This window comes from Microchirus variegatus (genome assembly GCF_963457635.1).
Source record: "Microchirus variegatus genome assembly, chromosome: 7".
In the NCBI taxonomy this organism is placed as follows: domain Eukaryota; kingdom Metazoa; phylum Chordata; class Actinopteri; order Pleuronectiformes; family Soleidae; genus Microchirus; species Microchirus variegatus.
In genome coordinates this window covers 14,840,286-14,852,985 of record NC_139808.1, presented here as the reverse complement: position 1 = coordinate 14,852,985, position 12,700 = coordinate 14,840,286, and the positions used below count along the sequence as shown (strand labels likewise).

General features: G+C 42.0%; 1 protein-coding gene across 1 annotated transcript in view; it reads left to right on the top strand.

The window, feature by feature from the left end:
* setd5 (SET domain containing 5) overlaps window positions 1–12,700 on the top strand; it is a 31,287-nt gene that overhangs the window by 10,990 nt on the left and 7,597 nt on the right. The window contains exons 2-17 of the mRNA XM_083892410.1: window positions 4,214–4,476; window positions 6,230–6,329; window positions 7,003–7,235; window positions 7,408–7,466; window positions 7,580–7,767; window positions 7,895–7,933; window positions 8,439–8,729; window positions 9,020–9,168; window positions 9,323–9,440; window positions 9,540–9,649; window positions 10,763–11,012; window positions 11,223–11,306; window positions 11,414–11,575; window positions 11,656–12,033; window positions 12,120–12,380; window positions 12,517–12,634. Of these exons, the coding sequence (XP_083748536.1) occupies window positions 4,406–4,476; window positions 6,230–6,329; window positions 7,003–7,235; window positions 7,408–7,466; window positions 7,580–7,767; window positions 7,895–7,933; window positions 8,439–8,729; window positions 9,020–9,168; window positions 9,323–9,440; window positions 9,540–9,649; window positions 10,763–11,012; window positions 11,223–11,306; window positions 11,414–11,575; window positions 11,656–12,033; window positions 12,120–12,380; window positions 12,517–12,634 (2,611 nt within the window). The 5' untranslated portion in view covers window positions 4,214–4,405. The remainder of the gene's footprint in view (window positions 1–4,213; window positions 4,477–6,229; window positions 6,330–7,002; window positions 7,236–7,407; window positions 7,467–7,579; window positions 7,768–7,894; window positions 7,934–8,438; window positions 8,730–9,019; window positions 9,169–9,322; window positions 9,441–9,539; window positions 9,650–10,762; window positions 11,013–11,222; window positions 11,307–11,413; window positions 11,576–11,655; window positions 12,034–12,119; window positions 12,381–12,516; window positions 12,635–12,700) is intronic.

The following is a 12,700-nucleotide window of genomic DNA, read 5'->3' as shown; positions in this document are numbered from 1 at the left end:
CGAAACATGATGGAAACACAGCATAAGTCTAGAAAAACCAGCAATACCAGGCAACACTTGAAAAGCCAGTTGGTAAATCCAGTTTTTCACTTTCTTTTTTCTTCCTGAACACTGAATTCAGAAAACCAGCTCATTCTGAAGTGTTTGTGTGCATTTCCTTGCCAATCTACTTGGTGTATACGTAGTATTATCCTTATGTGTAACAGTTACTGTCTGTGAAGTCGTCGTCTGCCTCGTGTATACAATTATAATGTATCAAAAAGATAATATCATATTCCCATCTCTCTCTGTCACACAGGCCTGGTTTATGTGTGACAGTGCTTAAAGTCATGTGGATGAAAACATTTCTTGAAACAGTCCTGTGTATAAAACTTTAAAATTGGCAAACAATTGGCAGACTGCATGGGTGAAGTTCTGTCTGTGTGGCCTAAACCCAACCCTCAGAAATTGACCTTTTGTTATAGGTGAATATAACAGAGGGGAGTGTGTGGACAAAAGATAAGGTGCCCTATATTCGCAGATTTCCAGTGAGGTCATTGAGCCACTGATGAAAGTTACTGAATGACAAACTGCCGTAGGCATTTTTACAGTTGTCATTTTCTCGCTTTGAAGTTTTGGGGGATATGACTTCCCTTAGAGATTTAAGTGAAAAAGAGTGACTGAGTGCATTTATAAATATTTCTTTGTTCTTTCAGTCTGTAGCAATGCGTGGCTGTTGAGCTAAATTGCTAGAAGCCAGATGGTCGCATGTATGTATTCATCCCAGCCTTTCAGACTGGGTTTGAACTCACCTGTCTCTAGGACAAAATCTGTTCTGCTGTTCAGTTGAATTGCACATAGCAGTAGGTTTTTCTTAGCAAATGTGGAGTTAAAGATACCACTCATAGTTACTCTACTCCATTTGTGTATAATCATTTAGAGTGACAAAGTAGATTTATGTTTTGTTGTGTTTTATTATGTCGGTATTAATAAATACAAATCTGACTGAATTGGACTCCATGGCTCCAACATTTTAGAGGCCCCTAAAAAATACAAATAATGTGGCAGATCTGTGTCTAAAAATGAAGCAACATGAACTCACTGAAGGTCTAAGCAACAAAGCAGAATTGAGTGTTATTGTAGTATGTAGTGTATTAATTCACCGACCTTAATTAGCTAATGATAAATTGCCTTCTTGCAGACTTATCCTTCAAGCTGTAGACTTTGCCTCTTGTATCATGTTAGGACAACAAGCTTTAGCTAATAAAAATCAGCTTTTGCAATTTGAAAATTGCACCACCATTACAAGGAGTGCAGTGAAATTTGGGATGAGATATTCATCATTAATAATCACAATTGTTGTGAGCCATCATAAATTTGGTTGCATAACTTAATTGCAAATTTAATATGTGGTCTCAGCAGCACACGTTAAATCTTTTATTGAGACATTCATATCAGAGAACATTTATTATAGGGACACTGCACATTTTGTTCTGTCGTCATTTTTAGCACTGCATCAATTCAATTGTTTTGTTTTTAGTTGTTGCATGGCATTCATTTGTAGATGAGCATTTTCATGTTGTCCTACATACATCCACAATGATCCAGTGCTGTACATGTAATGTTGAGTTCCTGGTGGAGGGCTATACTTTCTCTAGCCTCTATGTCTACATATGCATGACGTGTCTATTTTTGTTCCTGACAAAACCATTTTGGTCTGAGCTTCATTCAGATGAGGTGTGGCTTTCTGAGTGCTCATGCCTTTGAACTGCTGTGCATTTGCTTATTGTTTTGTCCTCCTCTTTATAAAATGTGATTGCTATATTACCCCTGGGGTATATTTAGATATTTTAGGTCAGCAGCACATCACAATACATACAATTATGGAACACTAAATGTTTTAATAAAAAAGTAATAAGAAGAAGCGGTTGAAGAGAAGAGTTATGCAAGGGTCTCTTGCTGTTCATTTTGTCTGCATGTCCCTCCCCCTTGGACTTGTCCCCAAAATGGCCTCTGTTCTGGTGGAAGTGAAAAGACTTTGTTGAGCCTGCTGGTAATTTGAGTCGGTATTCATGGCCAGAGGAACGAACAAGGAAGGGCGGGAGGTGGTGGGGGAGGAGGAGGTAAAGAAAGGCTTTCCTTCTTTGTATGGAATTTACCTCCCTAGTTCACCGTCTGGCTCTTTTGGAAGAGGCCCAAATAGTGACTCGCTTTGTGTGTTAGCCTTAGGTAGGAGCTAGGTGCCTGTTTTTGTGAAGAAGCAATCATCCACAGAGAAAAAAAACAACTTGTGTTTTTAAAAAAATGCTCTGAATGGGGTAGCATGACATCCAGGCCATGTCATCATATCTATATGTTACAAACCTATGTTCACTGGTGTTGGTTGCTTCTTACTGAGGCCTTTTCTCTTGTACTATAATGTTCTGGTTTTAGAACCAAAATGTAACGTGACATTTCTTGTTGCTACTTAGCCATGTGTATCCAGCTGGATGGTGCCGACATTCTCTGTTTGACAGTGAGCATGGTTGAACTGACCTTGACATTATTGGAAGTCCCCAGCCTGGCTGTGGTTGCCTTGGTGCCACAGATTTAGAAAGGGGTAGCAGTTGCTCCTGCCCTTGCTGTAACTAGGGGATCTCTAAAGAAATGTCATGAATCCTGTTGCTGTCAATTTGGATACCTCTCTATTAGTGAACTGCCCTTTGTCTTATATTATGGTTGCATTTTAGAGGCTTAGCCTTTATTGGTTGCTATTGTGGTCATTACAATGACAACATGCAACATTTTTGAGTAACATAGTTGCATGTGTTTGCTCAGGATTACCTTTTAGTCAGTCAAGTCCTCTCCTCGGTGTGTGAACGGAGAAGAGGAGGGCCTTTTCCCCTTCTGACTAGGTGGCTGGGAGAAGACTGAGCAGAGGAGTGTGGGTCAGTGTTTCAGCAGAAGGTGGTCACATGACAGGAGGGCTGGGCCTCATGTTGGATGACTCACCCCTCCTCGGGTCTGGGAGGTAAGCGCCTCCTGCTGGCTCTCTGTATTGGTGCATCCTGATTGGAGACTGTACGTAGAACTGTAAAGTCCCTGGTTGTTTTTCTGCTTCTGAATAGCCTCCCCCCTCCCTCCCTCCCTCCATTCTGGAAGCGTCTGTGTGTATGACAGACAGACCTACTGCACTGTGTTCATATTGAGTTATTACCTTAGATGCAGGCAAAGGAGAGCCATTTGCTGCCTCCCTCATGAAAGCATTCATTGTTAACATGAATCAGCAACTTTGGTCCTTCGTTTGGTGTGTACTTGTGGATTCCTTGTGTGGTGTTAGGGTTATGTGGTCTTGACGACCTTTGTGGTGTGGATGACCTCTGATAAAGAAGCCCTGTCAATGACACGTTGTACCTGTGTCAGTGATGAGTGCAATCATTTCAAAGTAAGACACCTATCATTACTGACCGGTGACTACTCATTGAAATATTTACTTGCTGGACTTTGTTTAATATTTTCATGATTATGGCATTGCTCTAATAATCATTTATTTATATTTTATTGTTTGTTACAGTTCGTAACTGTATTGATAGTGTGAAAGCTATTTAGTTTATCACCAAACAACAGAGGACAGTAAGGTTGAGTTTGTTCAGACATGTTATAGCATGAAGGTAACAGCTGCATTCCATACAATGTCCTTTGCTAGTCCCTTGTATGATGAATGCTAGTTCAGTATATGTCAGAAAATGTTATTGGGTTCAAATGTGCAAGTTGATATCTCTAAAATTGTTTATGAACCAAGGTAGTGTACGTGGGGCTACACTGCAGATACACAGCAGTTTATAAATCACTGGCTGACTGATCCCCCACTCAGAGGCTCTCTGATCTGCTGTAAACACTGCTGTAGCCACGGTAGCCATGTTCCATGCTACTTTGTCACGTAGACACTTCGTGGAAAAAGCCAGGAATGTAAACAAGGTATTTCAGCCTTTTCAGGAGCTGTGAATTCTGTGGTGAATGACTCACACAGACTTTGACCATAATGAAATAGTTCATCCAAAAACAAGTGTCACATTAAAGGAAAGGGAAAACAGGAAAAGCACAGTATGGACACTTAGGCTCTAAGGCTTATTTTTCCACAATTTTTAATTTAGCTTTCCTATCATTTTACATGCTGCGTAATGTAACAGGCATTTTGTCTCTGTGTTTGTAGAATTCATGGCCACTCAGTCCGTCTGTTGCTCTTTTTCCTCAGGTCCCCATGACCGTGAGCCGTGGGCTACGGCTCGGTGGCACCCCACCTCTGGAGTGGTCTGTTGCGGCAGTTGGGACCCTGTGATTCCTCTTCTCACCACCCAGTCTCCCCCCCATCCCATCCTGTCCCTCCCCTCCCCCTCCCCCTCCTCCCCCTTGCCCCCCCCTCCCACGCGCCGCTGTGCTGGACGTCATGAGCATAGTAATTGCGCTGGGAGTCACCACACCTGAAACGTCTTACTCCGATATGGCTGCTGGATCAGAGTAAGTATTCAATTACTTCCCGCTAGTTGGGACTCAAACAGTTGTGCCCCTCATCTCGAGGGAAAGTTTGCATACAACATAGGATTTCCGCCTGCTCTACTTTTTCCTCTCTGAGATGCTGACATTTGTGGATACATTTGTGGAGATGACTTACCCACTCTGCATTCAGTGTTAAATATGTTACATTGTTGAAAAGTTGATATATTAAGTTATAACTTAAGTACAAATTAATTTAAAATAGTTTTTCTGTTGTCTATGTATGTGTATGTATTTTCTTTCACTGTCAGCTTTAGGCTAAAACTTTGAGCCTATGCTCTGATGTTAAAAATTTGCTCAGGTTCTACTCATAACCTTAACCAATGTGCCAAATTTAATGCAAATTGGATTAAAACTCTCTGACAGTTAAAATACACCTGCCTATGTGGCGCATATGTGACAAACTGATGTTTAACCCAATCTTCCGTGAGAATAGCTCTTATGATTAACACCTTATGGTGATGCAACGTTGCTCACCTCTTCTATACGTTCATACTGTATTTCTTTACAACTCTAACATGTTGGGATGTGATGAATATGCTTCCTTCCTTTCAATATCCTGTCAGCAGTTTTCTGTGTTCTCCACAAAGTCACCTGGAGAGATCCAAAGAGATTGGAAGTACAGTCCACCAAAGACTAAATCTACCCACACAGAAATAAAGGAAATACAGTATGTAATGCTTCAGTCAGGCTGGCTAAACATGAACTCAAAACCATTTTGTCCTCCCCATCAAGGCCACTTTAACATTATAGAAATTTGAAAGTGGCCTGTTTCAGTATGGAGAGCGGAATCCCCACTTTTATTTTAGCTTTGTTTTCTTAGTTGTATAGTCATTGTAATTTGGTATAAAATTATCACCAAATGATTCATGACGGTTTGAAAAGCAACAGTGGATGCAGTTTCTAACTACATCTTGTGCCGAAGTGAATAAAAGAGTCATACTAATAAAGGTTTCAGTTATCTTCTAATAATTTACACCTTTTGTCCAGAGGGACAGGCTACCCCCCAGCAGCCTGATTATTATCCCAGTAATTGTTTTTTTTGTGATCACGATTAATTGTCTTCCAGCCCACTCTGTATAGGAAAGCTAAACTGGTTTTATACTGTCACATCAGGCTCTAGCTGTTTGAGTAGTGTTTCAGTAAATGTCAACAGACAGCCTTAATAAGAACACTTGGCACCTCTCTGTAGGTAACCCTGCTTATGAGTTATGTGGAGTCTGGTTGACCTCTCTCACACCAACCCCTGTTCACAGCCCCCTACAGTTTCCTCCACACCTCAGCCAGGGGGACTGACTCAAGCTCAAAGGAAAATACACTGGCTCTGTTTGAGTTTACAAAATGATGCAACAAAAGCTTTTTGCCATTTTGATTGTTTTGGCATATATGTTTTCTGATGCTTTGGAGAAGAAGGTAAAAAAGATGAGATTCTTTAGTGTCTAGCCAGACCTCAGCTAAAGGGCAAATATAGTTGCATAACATAATGGCAGCCCACATTTCATTTCCTAAATTGCACTTTCCCAGGCCAAGAGACAAACTTCAGCATTTTGGTGCCATCTAGTGCCTGATCGATGTCTCTTCATAAAATAGCTGGCAAAATAATAGATTGTGTTACCTGTGTTGATGTTAGTATCTCAAACACAAACTGTTTCATACATAACATTTTGCTTTTATATTTATTATTTAAGTAATATTTTTTTATTTTTTTATTTTTCAGCCCTGAGTCAGTTGAAGCAAGCCCTGCTGTGAATGAGAAAAACTACAACCACAGCTGTGGGAGCGCACAGAATCATGGATATCGGGGATTACCATATGATGTGAGTTAATGCCACTCTTTCCTAATCACCAGATTTAATCATTGCATTTTGTCTTTTGGTATGAAACTATGGACTATATGCACGTCTATTCTGGTCTGTCAGTTAGGTGAAATTCAGGCTTTGTAAGATTACGTTCGAATGTAAAAAGTATGATGTCAATTTAAAAATGTTTACATTGTCTTTTAGTAATAGTTGTAGTTCGCCCTGAGGGCTAACATGCCACCTAAAATGAAAACGGCATTTCAATTTCATCATGAGGGGACAACTCGGGCTGGCTTATAAAAAAACAGTAATTGACTGTGCTCATAGTTAATTGTTATTCTTGATTCATCAAAGAAAGTTGACTCTGAGTAAGCAATGAATATCGTATAAGCTAAATAATAACTCTGTCATATCTTTTCAATCATTAATTTTTTTTTTTTCATTTTTTTTTTTTCGTTTTCTATTAAATATAACTGTATGAGTAAAACTAAGGATTGCTCTAGTGTTATTCATGAATGTCTATCCTGCAATTAGTCTTCTGTAACCAGACTACTTCTGTTATTAACAGCTGTACTGTTTCACATACCTGTTTTTTTGCCCCCATTTTCATTCGTCTCCATTTTCCGTTTTCCCTTTTTGCCTGAACACCCGTTGTTTGAAGATGCAACAGTCTTCCGTTGTGTGTTGTCAGGATCACAACTATGGCGCACCCCCTCCCCCCACCCCACCCGCTTCCCCGCTATCCCAAACCATCATCCCCCGCATGGATCTCAACGGCATGGTGCTCGGCTCCCACTATCACGAACCTATGGAGGATAACTCGGCAGACAGCGACAGCTCCTCCGAGGAGGACGGAGCCATGGCCAGCTGGTGTCACTGCAGCCTGACGCTGGATGGCCTGCTCATAAAGTGTGACAACTGCAGGTAAGTCTGTTGCAGCATTCCCTCACCCAGGAAGTAGCTGAAAGTGATTCATGCTGACCTACATCATATATCCAAGAAAGTATCAACATGCATATGTGACACTATATATATATATACAATTGACTTGTGGCCAGGTGTTTTAAATGTTTGCTGTTTTTTTTTTTTATTGCAGAGGCCTGGACCGTAGGAAAGGAGCTGATGGCCAACACAGGAAGACAGAAAATGTCTCCGGTATATATTCTTATGTTTGTTCATTCAAGCCCTTATAGAGAACTTTGCATGTATGAGTCATGAAGCACATTGCTGACAGTCTTTATACCTATTTTTGTGTGTTTTCTTGGTAGCTGGAGAAAGCAGTGCCACAGAAAGTGGTGATGAAGAGGTGTCACCCTCCACCATCTCCTATACCGCCACCCAGCATACGCCCACCAGCATCAAACTCACTGTCAACAGGGTCAAGAGGAGCAAATCCAAAAAGAGGAAGAAGAGCACAGAGAAGGCCCGTGGAACATCGAAAAACAAAAAAGTAAAGGTAAGCAGAGCTGCTGGATAAAGGCCTAAATATGATGTTGATGAGAGAATAGCTGATTGTGACTGTAGAATTATAACTGCTGAATGTGGCTTTGTGTTGATATGGGTTCATTTTTGCCTTATTTCAGGCTTTCAGAGAGGGTTCCAGGAAGTCCATGAGGATGAAGGTAAGATTAGAGTCATTAGAGTTGCATTTACAGTATGTGTGCATTACATAGTGCTGCAAGCCCCATGCTTCCATCTATTGGAGAGGGGGGGATAAGACCGTAACATAAAGACCTATATTGGCCAGATGTTTCACCATTGGCTGACTCTCTTACACAACGAATAGGCACAAACAGACAAATAGATTATTTTACATCACATAAATACATCTACAGTCTTTGTTGCCAATTTTTTCCCCCATAAAGGCACCCAATGAAAAATCAAGAAAAACGTAGCCATAGCCACTTTCTATAGAAGAGTTACCAGTTGACTCCGTGGCAGTTAACCAAAGTAAATGTGTTTGATTTCTTCTCTCTAGTATTAGCTTCCATAAAACAACTTTCCATTCACAGCTTGGAGAACCACAACAGTTTTCTGCCAATTCCTCAATTTCATACAATGATCATACATGGCCTTGCCTTTTCTTTAAAGAACAACTCGTAATCCTCTCTCTTTTCTTCTGCCTAGAACTCAACAACGGAGGCCAATGTGCTGGATGAGAACACTGCAGAGGGATGGGAGAGTAAGATTCGCCAGTGGACAGACCAGTATGAGGAGGCTTTAGCCAACCAGTACAGTGCTGATGTCCAGACACTGCTGCAAATTCATCGAGCTGCAAGCACCACTGCCTCAAAGACTGAGAGCGGCACCACAATACCTCCATCCACTGCACAGATCCACACCTCAGTTGATGCTATGGACACCATCAACCGCACGGAGCTGGCCTGCAACCACACAGTGTTAGGCTCACAGATGCAGGTTAGTCCAAGTCCCGATAGAAACTTACAAATGTTGGCTACACAATATTTTGCTCTTTATGGCACAGTGCATTGAAAAAGGTGTGATATGATTTCCCAAATGAAGCCCATGCTAACACTTGCCAAAAATAATAAAAACCCCAAACAATGATTTTTTTCCTTGACCAATTACATCTAAATAAATTGCATAAAGTGTAATCAGATCAGTCAAATTAATATTCTGTTCTAATGTCATTATATTTTAAAGCTTTTTCTGCTGTTGCGAATACTTAATTTGTACTTGTCTTGTAGCTCCAGTTGGGACGGGTAACGCGGGTGCAGAAACACAGGAAGATCCTCCGAGCAGCCAAGACCCTGGAACCAGACACTCTTATCATAGAATATCGGGGAAAGGTCATGCTCAAACAACAGTTTGAAGTCAATGGGCACTTCTTTAAAAAGTAAGATGTTATATGAGGTGTGGGTTATAATAAAATGGCATCCATGTCCAGACAAGTGGATACAATCTCAAATTCTCCAGTTTCCTGAAAGGTATTTTGGGGATAATAAAACAGTTCCTGTTATTCATACAAATGTCTTAAAATCTTTTTTCAGACCCTACCCTTTTGTGCTGTTTTATTCAAAATTTAACGATGTCGAGATGTGCGTTGATGCACGGACCTTTGGAAATGATGCACGCTTCATCAGGAGGTCCTGTACACCTAACGCCGAGGTCAGCCAATAAGCTTTTCTTAAATTTGAGTACATGTCACTAATAGATTCATTCTAGGTAATAGATTGATGTCTGGATGGTCTCTTCTAATTTTCCCAGGTTCGACATATGATTTCTGAGGGAATGATCCATTTGTGCATCTATGCTATCACTCAAATCACAAAGGACTCTGAGGTCACCATTGGATTCGACTACGAGTTCAATAGCTGGTCAGTACTAATCCTCAACTCACACCTCTTAAGTTTTCTTATGTTACCACTTTAAATCAGCCTCTAAAAACAACATAAGACCTTAAGTCCTTTCACCATTAAAGAGAGACAAAATGTCAAGAGTTAATGGTCCAAGTCCTGTCTAGAAACCTTCAGTAGATAATATAAATAAAGTACGTAATATGTCATATCCCATTCCCACTGGTCAAAACACCGATTTAATCCTAGGTTTAATTAAGTTTTTCACTAGTGGGAATGTGTGTCATCAGAATTCACTCCCGGTTCAAACTACTCTCCTGTGCATGTGGAAATTTATTGGCTCCATCTCTGATTGGCATCAGTGGGAACGTAGGACCCATATGAACAAGCTAATTATTGTCTTTGTTTGTTCTATTTTTACCAGAGATGCAGCATTTCCAACATGTGTGGCTATAGCGTGATCTTTGTAGCAATTGTTACTTTTTAAAACTCGGTACTGCCCTCAGTATTGTTTTTTTCGCCCATCAGTCCTGTCATCTTAACACCTGATTGAAAGATAGTTCAGTAAAAGATGCAAAATAGTAACCACCGCAACATTATCACTGAGGGCAATTGTGGTGTTTTTTTTCTTCCCCGGACTTGTTTTGTTTCCGGCTCATCCATAACGTCACAATTCATGCACAGGCGATGCACACGATGCAGGGGTGGAAAAAAAACACCAAAAGGCTAACAACTGCTGGCAAAACCCTTTTTTAGTGGCTGCACCCAGGATAAAAATCCTGTGTGTAACTCCTAAATTTAGTCTGAAAGAGGCTCTAGTGAAGGTGTGATTCTTTGGGCTACATCCATTCTACTAAGTTGTAATTTTAAAACAGAATTTTCTGAAAAACATACAAACCAAAAATATCTGCACCCAGACAGGCTTTTTTCATGTCTGTATTAGTAATCTGCAACTATTCTGATCAGGCTTATATCAGATGACCATTTAGACAAGCGAGCAGACTTTTCCCCTCTGCAGAAGTTAGAGTAGTGTGGATGTAGCCTTTATATTACCTGAAAACTCCCTGGTTGCTGTTCCACCCTCTGGCAGTTTCTCCAGTCTAATCTCCTCCTCTCTTGGTAACAAACCACCAGTAATTACAAAGTGGACTGTGCGTGCCATAAGGGCAACCAGAACTGCCCGGTGCAGAAGCACAACCTGAGCCCCAGGGAGAGCTTCCTGAGTCCCGCCTCACTGCTGCCTCCCTCTCCTCTGGTTGGTGCCGAGACGCGGCGGAGAAAAGCTCGGCGGAGGGAAATGGAGGGCAGCCTGGCCAGCGATAGCAACCAGACCCTTGACGACAACCAGGATGCCAAAGAACTGCAGGGAACAAGTGACGCAGAGGTGTGTGTGTGTGTGTCAACTGCACTGCACTAATATAATGCCAAGGGTATTGGATCATTTTAAAAGAAACTATTAAATAGAAATGTGTCATCAAAAAGGGACAGTATTCTAAAAACTGAGCTTGTTGTAAATAAAGATACATATTGGTTGCCTAATATTGCTGATATTCACTGTGAATAAGCCGTTTTCCCTATGTGCATGTGCAATTAGGAGAGACTTCTGGATGACATGAAAGCAGAAGAGGGTGAAGAAGGAGAGGTCGATGAAAATGGGGTTACCATCTCCAGTAAAAGAGTATGTAATTTAACTGCTCCCATACAAGATCACTCATTCACAAGCTAACATTTCAGATTGTTCTTGACACTGTAACTGAACTTGTGTGATTTTGCCTGTTCATTTAGACATTTAACAGCCTGGAAAGGAGGCGGAGGAGAGTGGGAGGAGCAGAGTTAAAAGAGGATGGTGTGGAAACAGAGGACGGGGCAGGTAACCCCACAGCAAACACCCCTATACCCCAGAGCACAGGAGTTGGGGTCAGCACACGCCGCACCACCTACGTCATGGTCAGTGAGAGAAAGCAAGTTTCATTTGTTACATTCAGTTAAATGGTTTTGTGTTGCCTCACTTTTATGTTGTGTTACAGGAGACGCCATCTATTGAAGAAAAGACATCATTAACTCACCCTCCTCCTCCCGTCGCTCCCCCTAAACCTGCACGGCCCGCCAAGCCTCGTCCTAAAAGTCGGATGTCTCGCTACCGGTCGAGCTCGTCACAGCGTGCTCGGCGGCAGCGGCAAGCCCTTGCCCAGCAGGCAGCGGCAGCTGCTGCGGCTGCAGCACTGGCAGCAACGCCGTCGTCAGCTGAACAGGGGGCTGCACTGGATGAGGAGGGACCACAAGGTCCATATGGTGCTGAACACGGCCATGGAGAGAGTGGTCTAGGAGGTCATCCCTTAGATGCCGATGGCCATGGTCTAAATGGCCTAAATAGAGGCAACTTGCGCTACCCCAAAACCAAGAAGGTAAGTGGAGAAGTGGACACAGTATAAATTATTTGTTGGATTTTGGCTTTTCAATAGTCATCATGATTGTCTCTGTGTGTACTTAGTACCTTGTGACAGAGTGGCTAAATGACAAGATTCCTGGAGGGGAGAGGGTTCAGCATGAGGTGCTCGTTGAGCGCCCGCTGCGGATAACCACTGACCCTACGGTGCTGGCCACCACCCTCAACATGCTGCCAGGTCTCTCCCACTCATCGCTCATTTGCACCGCACCCAGACACTACGTCCGCTTTGGCTCCCCCTTCAACCCAGAGAGACGCAGGCCCCGCCCACTCCAAATGGACGGCACTTACGGTTGCTACAAAAAGGTAAGTGACTCTTAATTGAGTGTTGCTACAAGGCATTTGAATGTCTGATTCAGTGTTAACATGTAAAACTAAGTGTATTTATTCTAGACAAAAATGCCAGATTAATTTTTAACCAGACATGACTGTTTTGATGCAGAGATGGATCAAGCAGGTGGAGGATGAAAGTTGTTCAGCCAGTATGGAGGACGGCACCGAGTCCACCTCCTCCCAACAAAGTACCAGTAGCAGATCCACCCCCAATCCCCTGTCCACTGGTACGTACACACTTGAATTCCACCTGGGTGATTTGTTTCTGCCCTGTTGATCTTACATTGTGACAA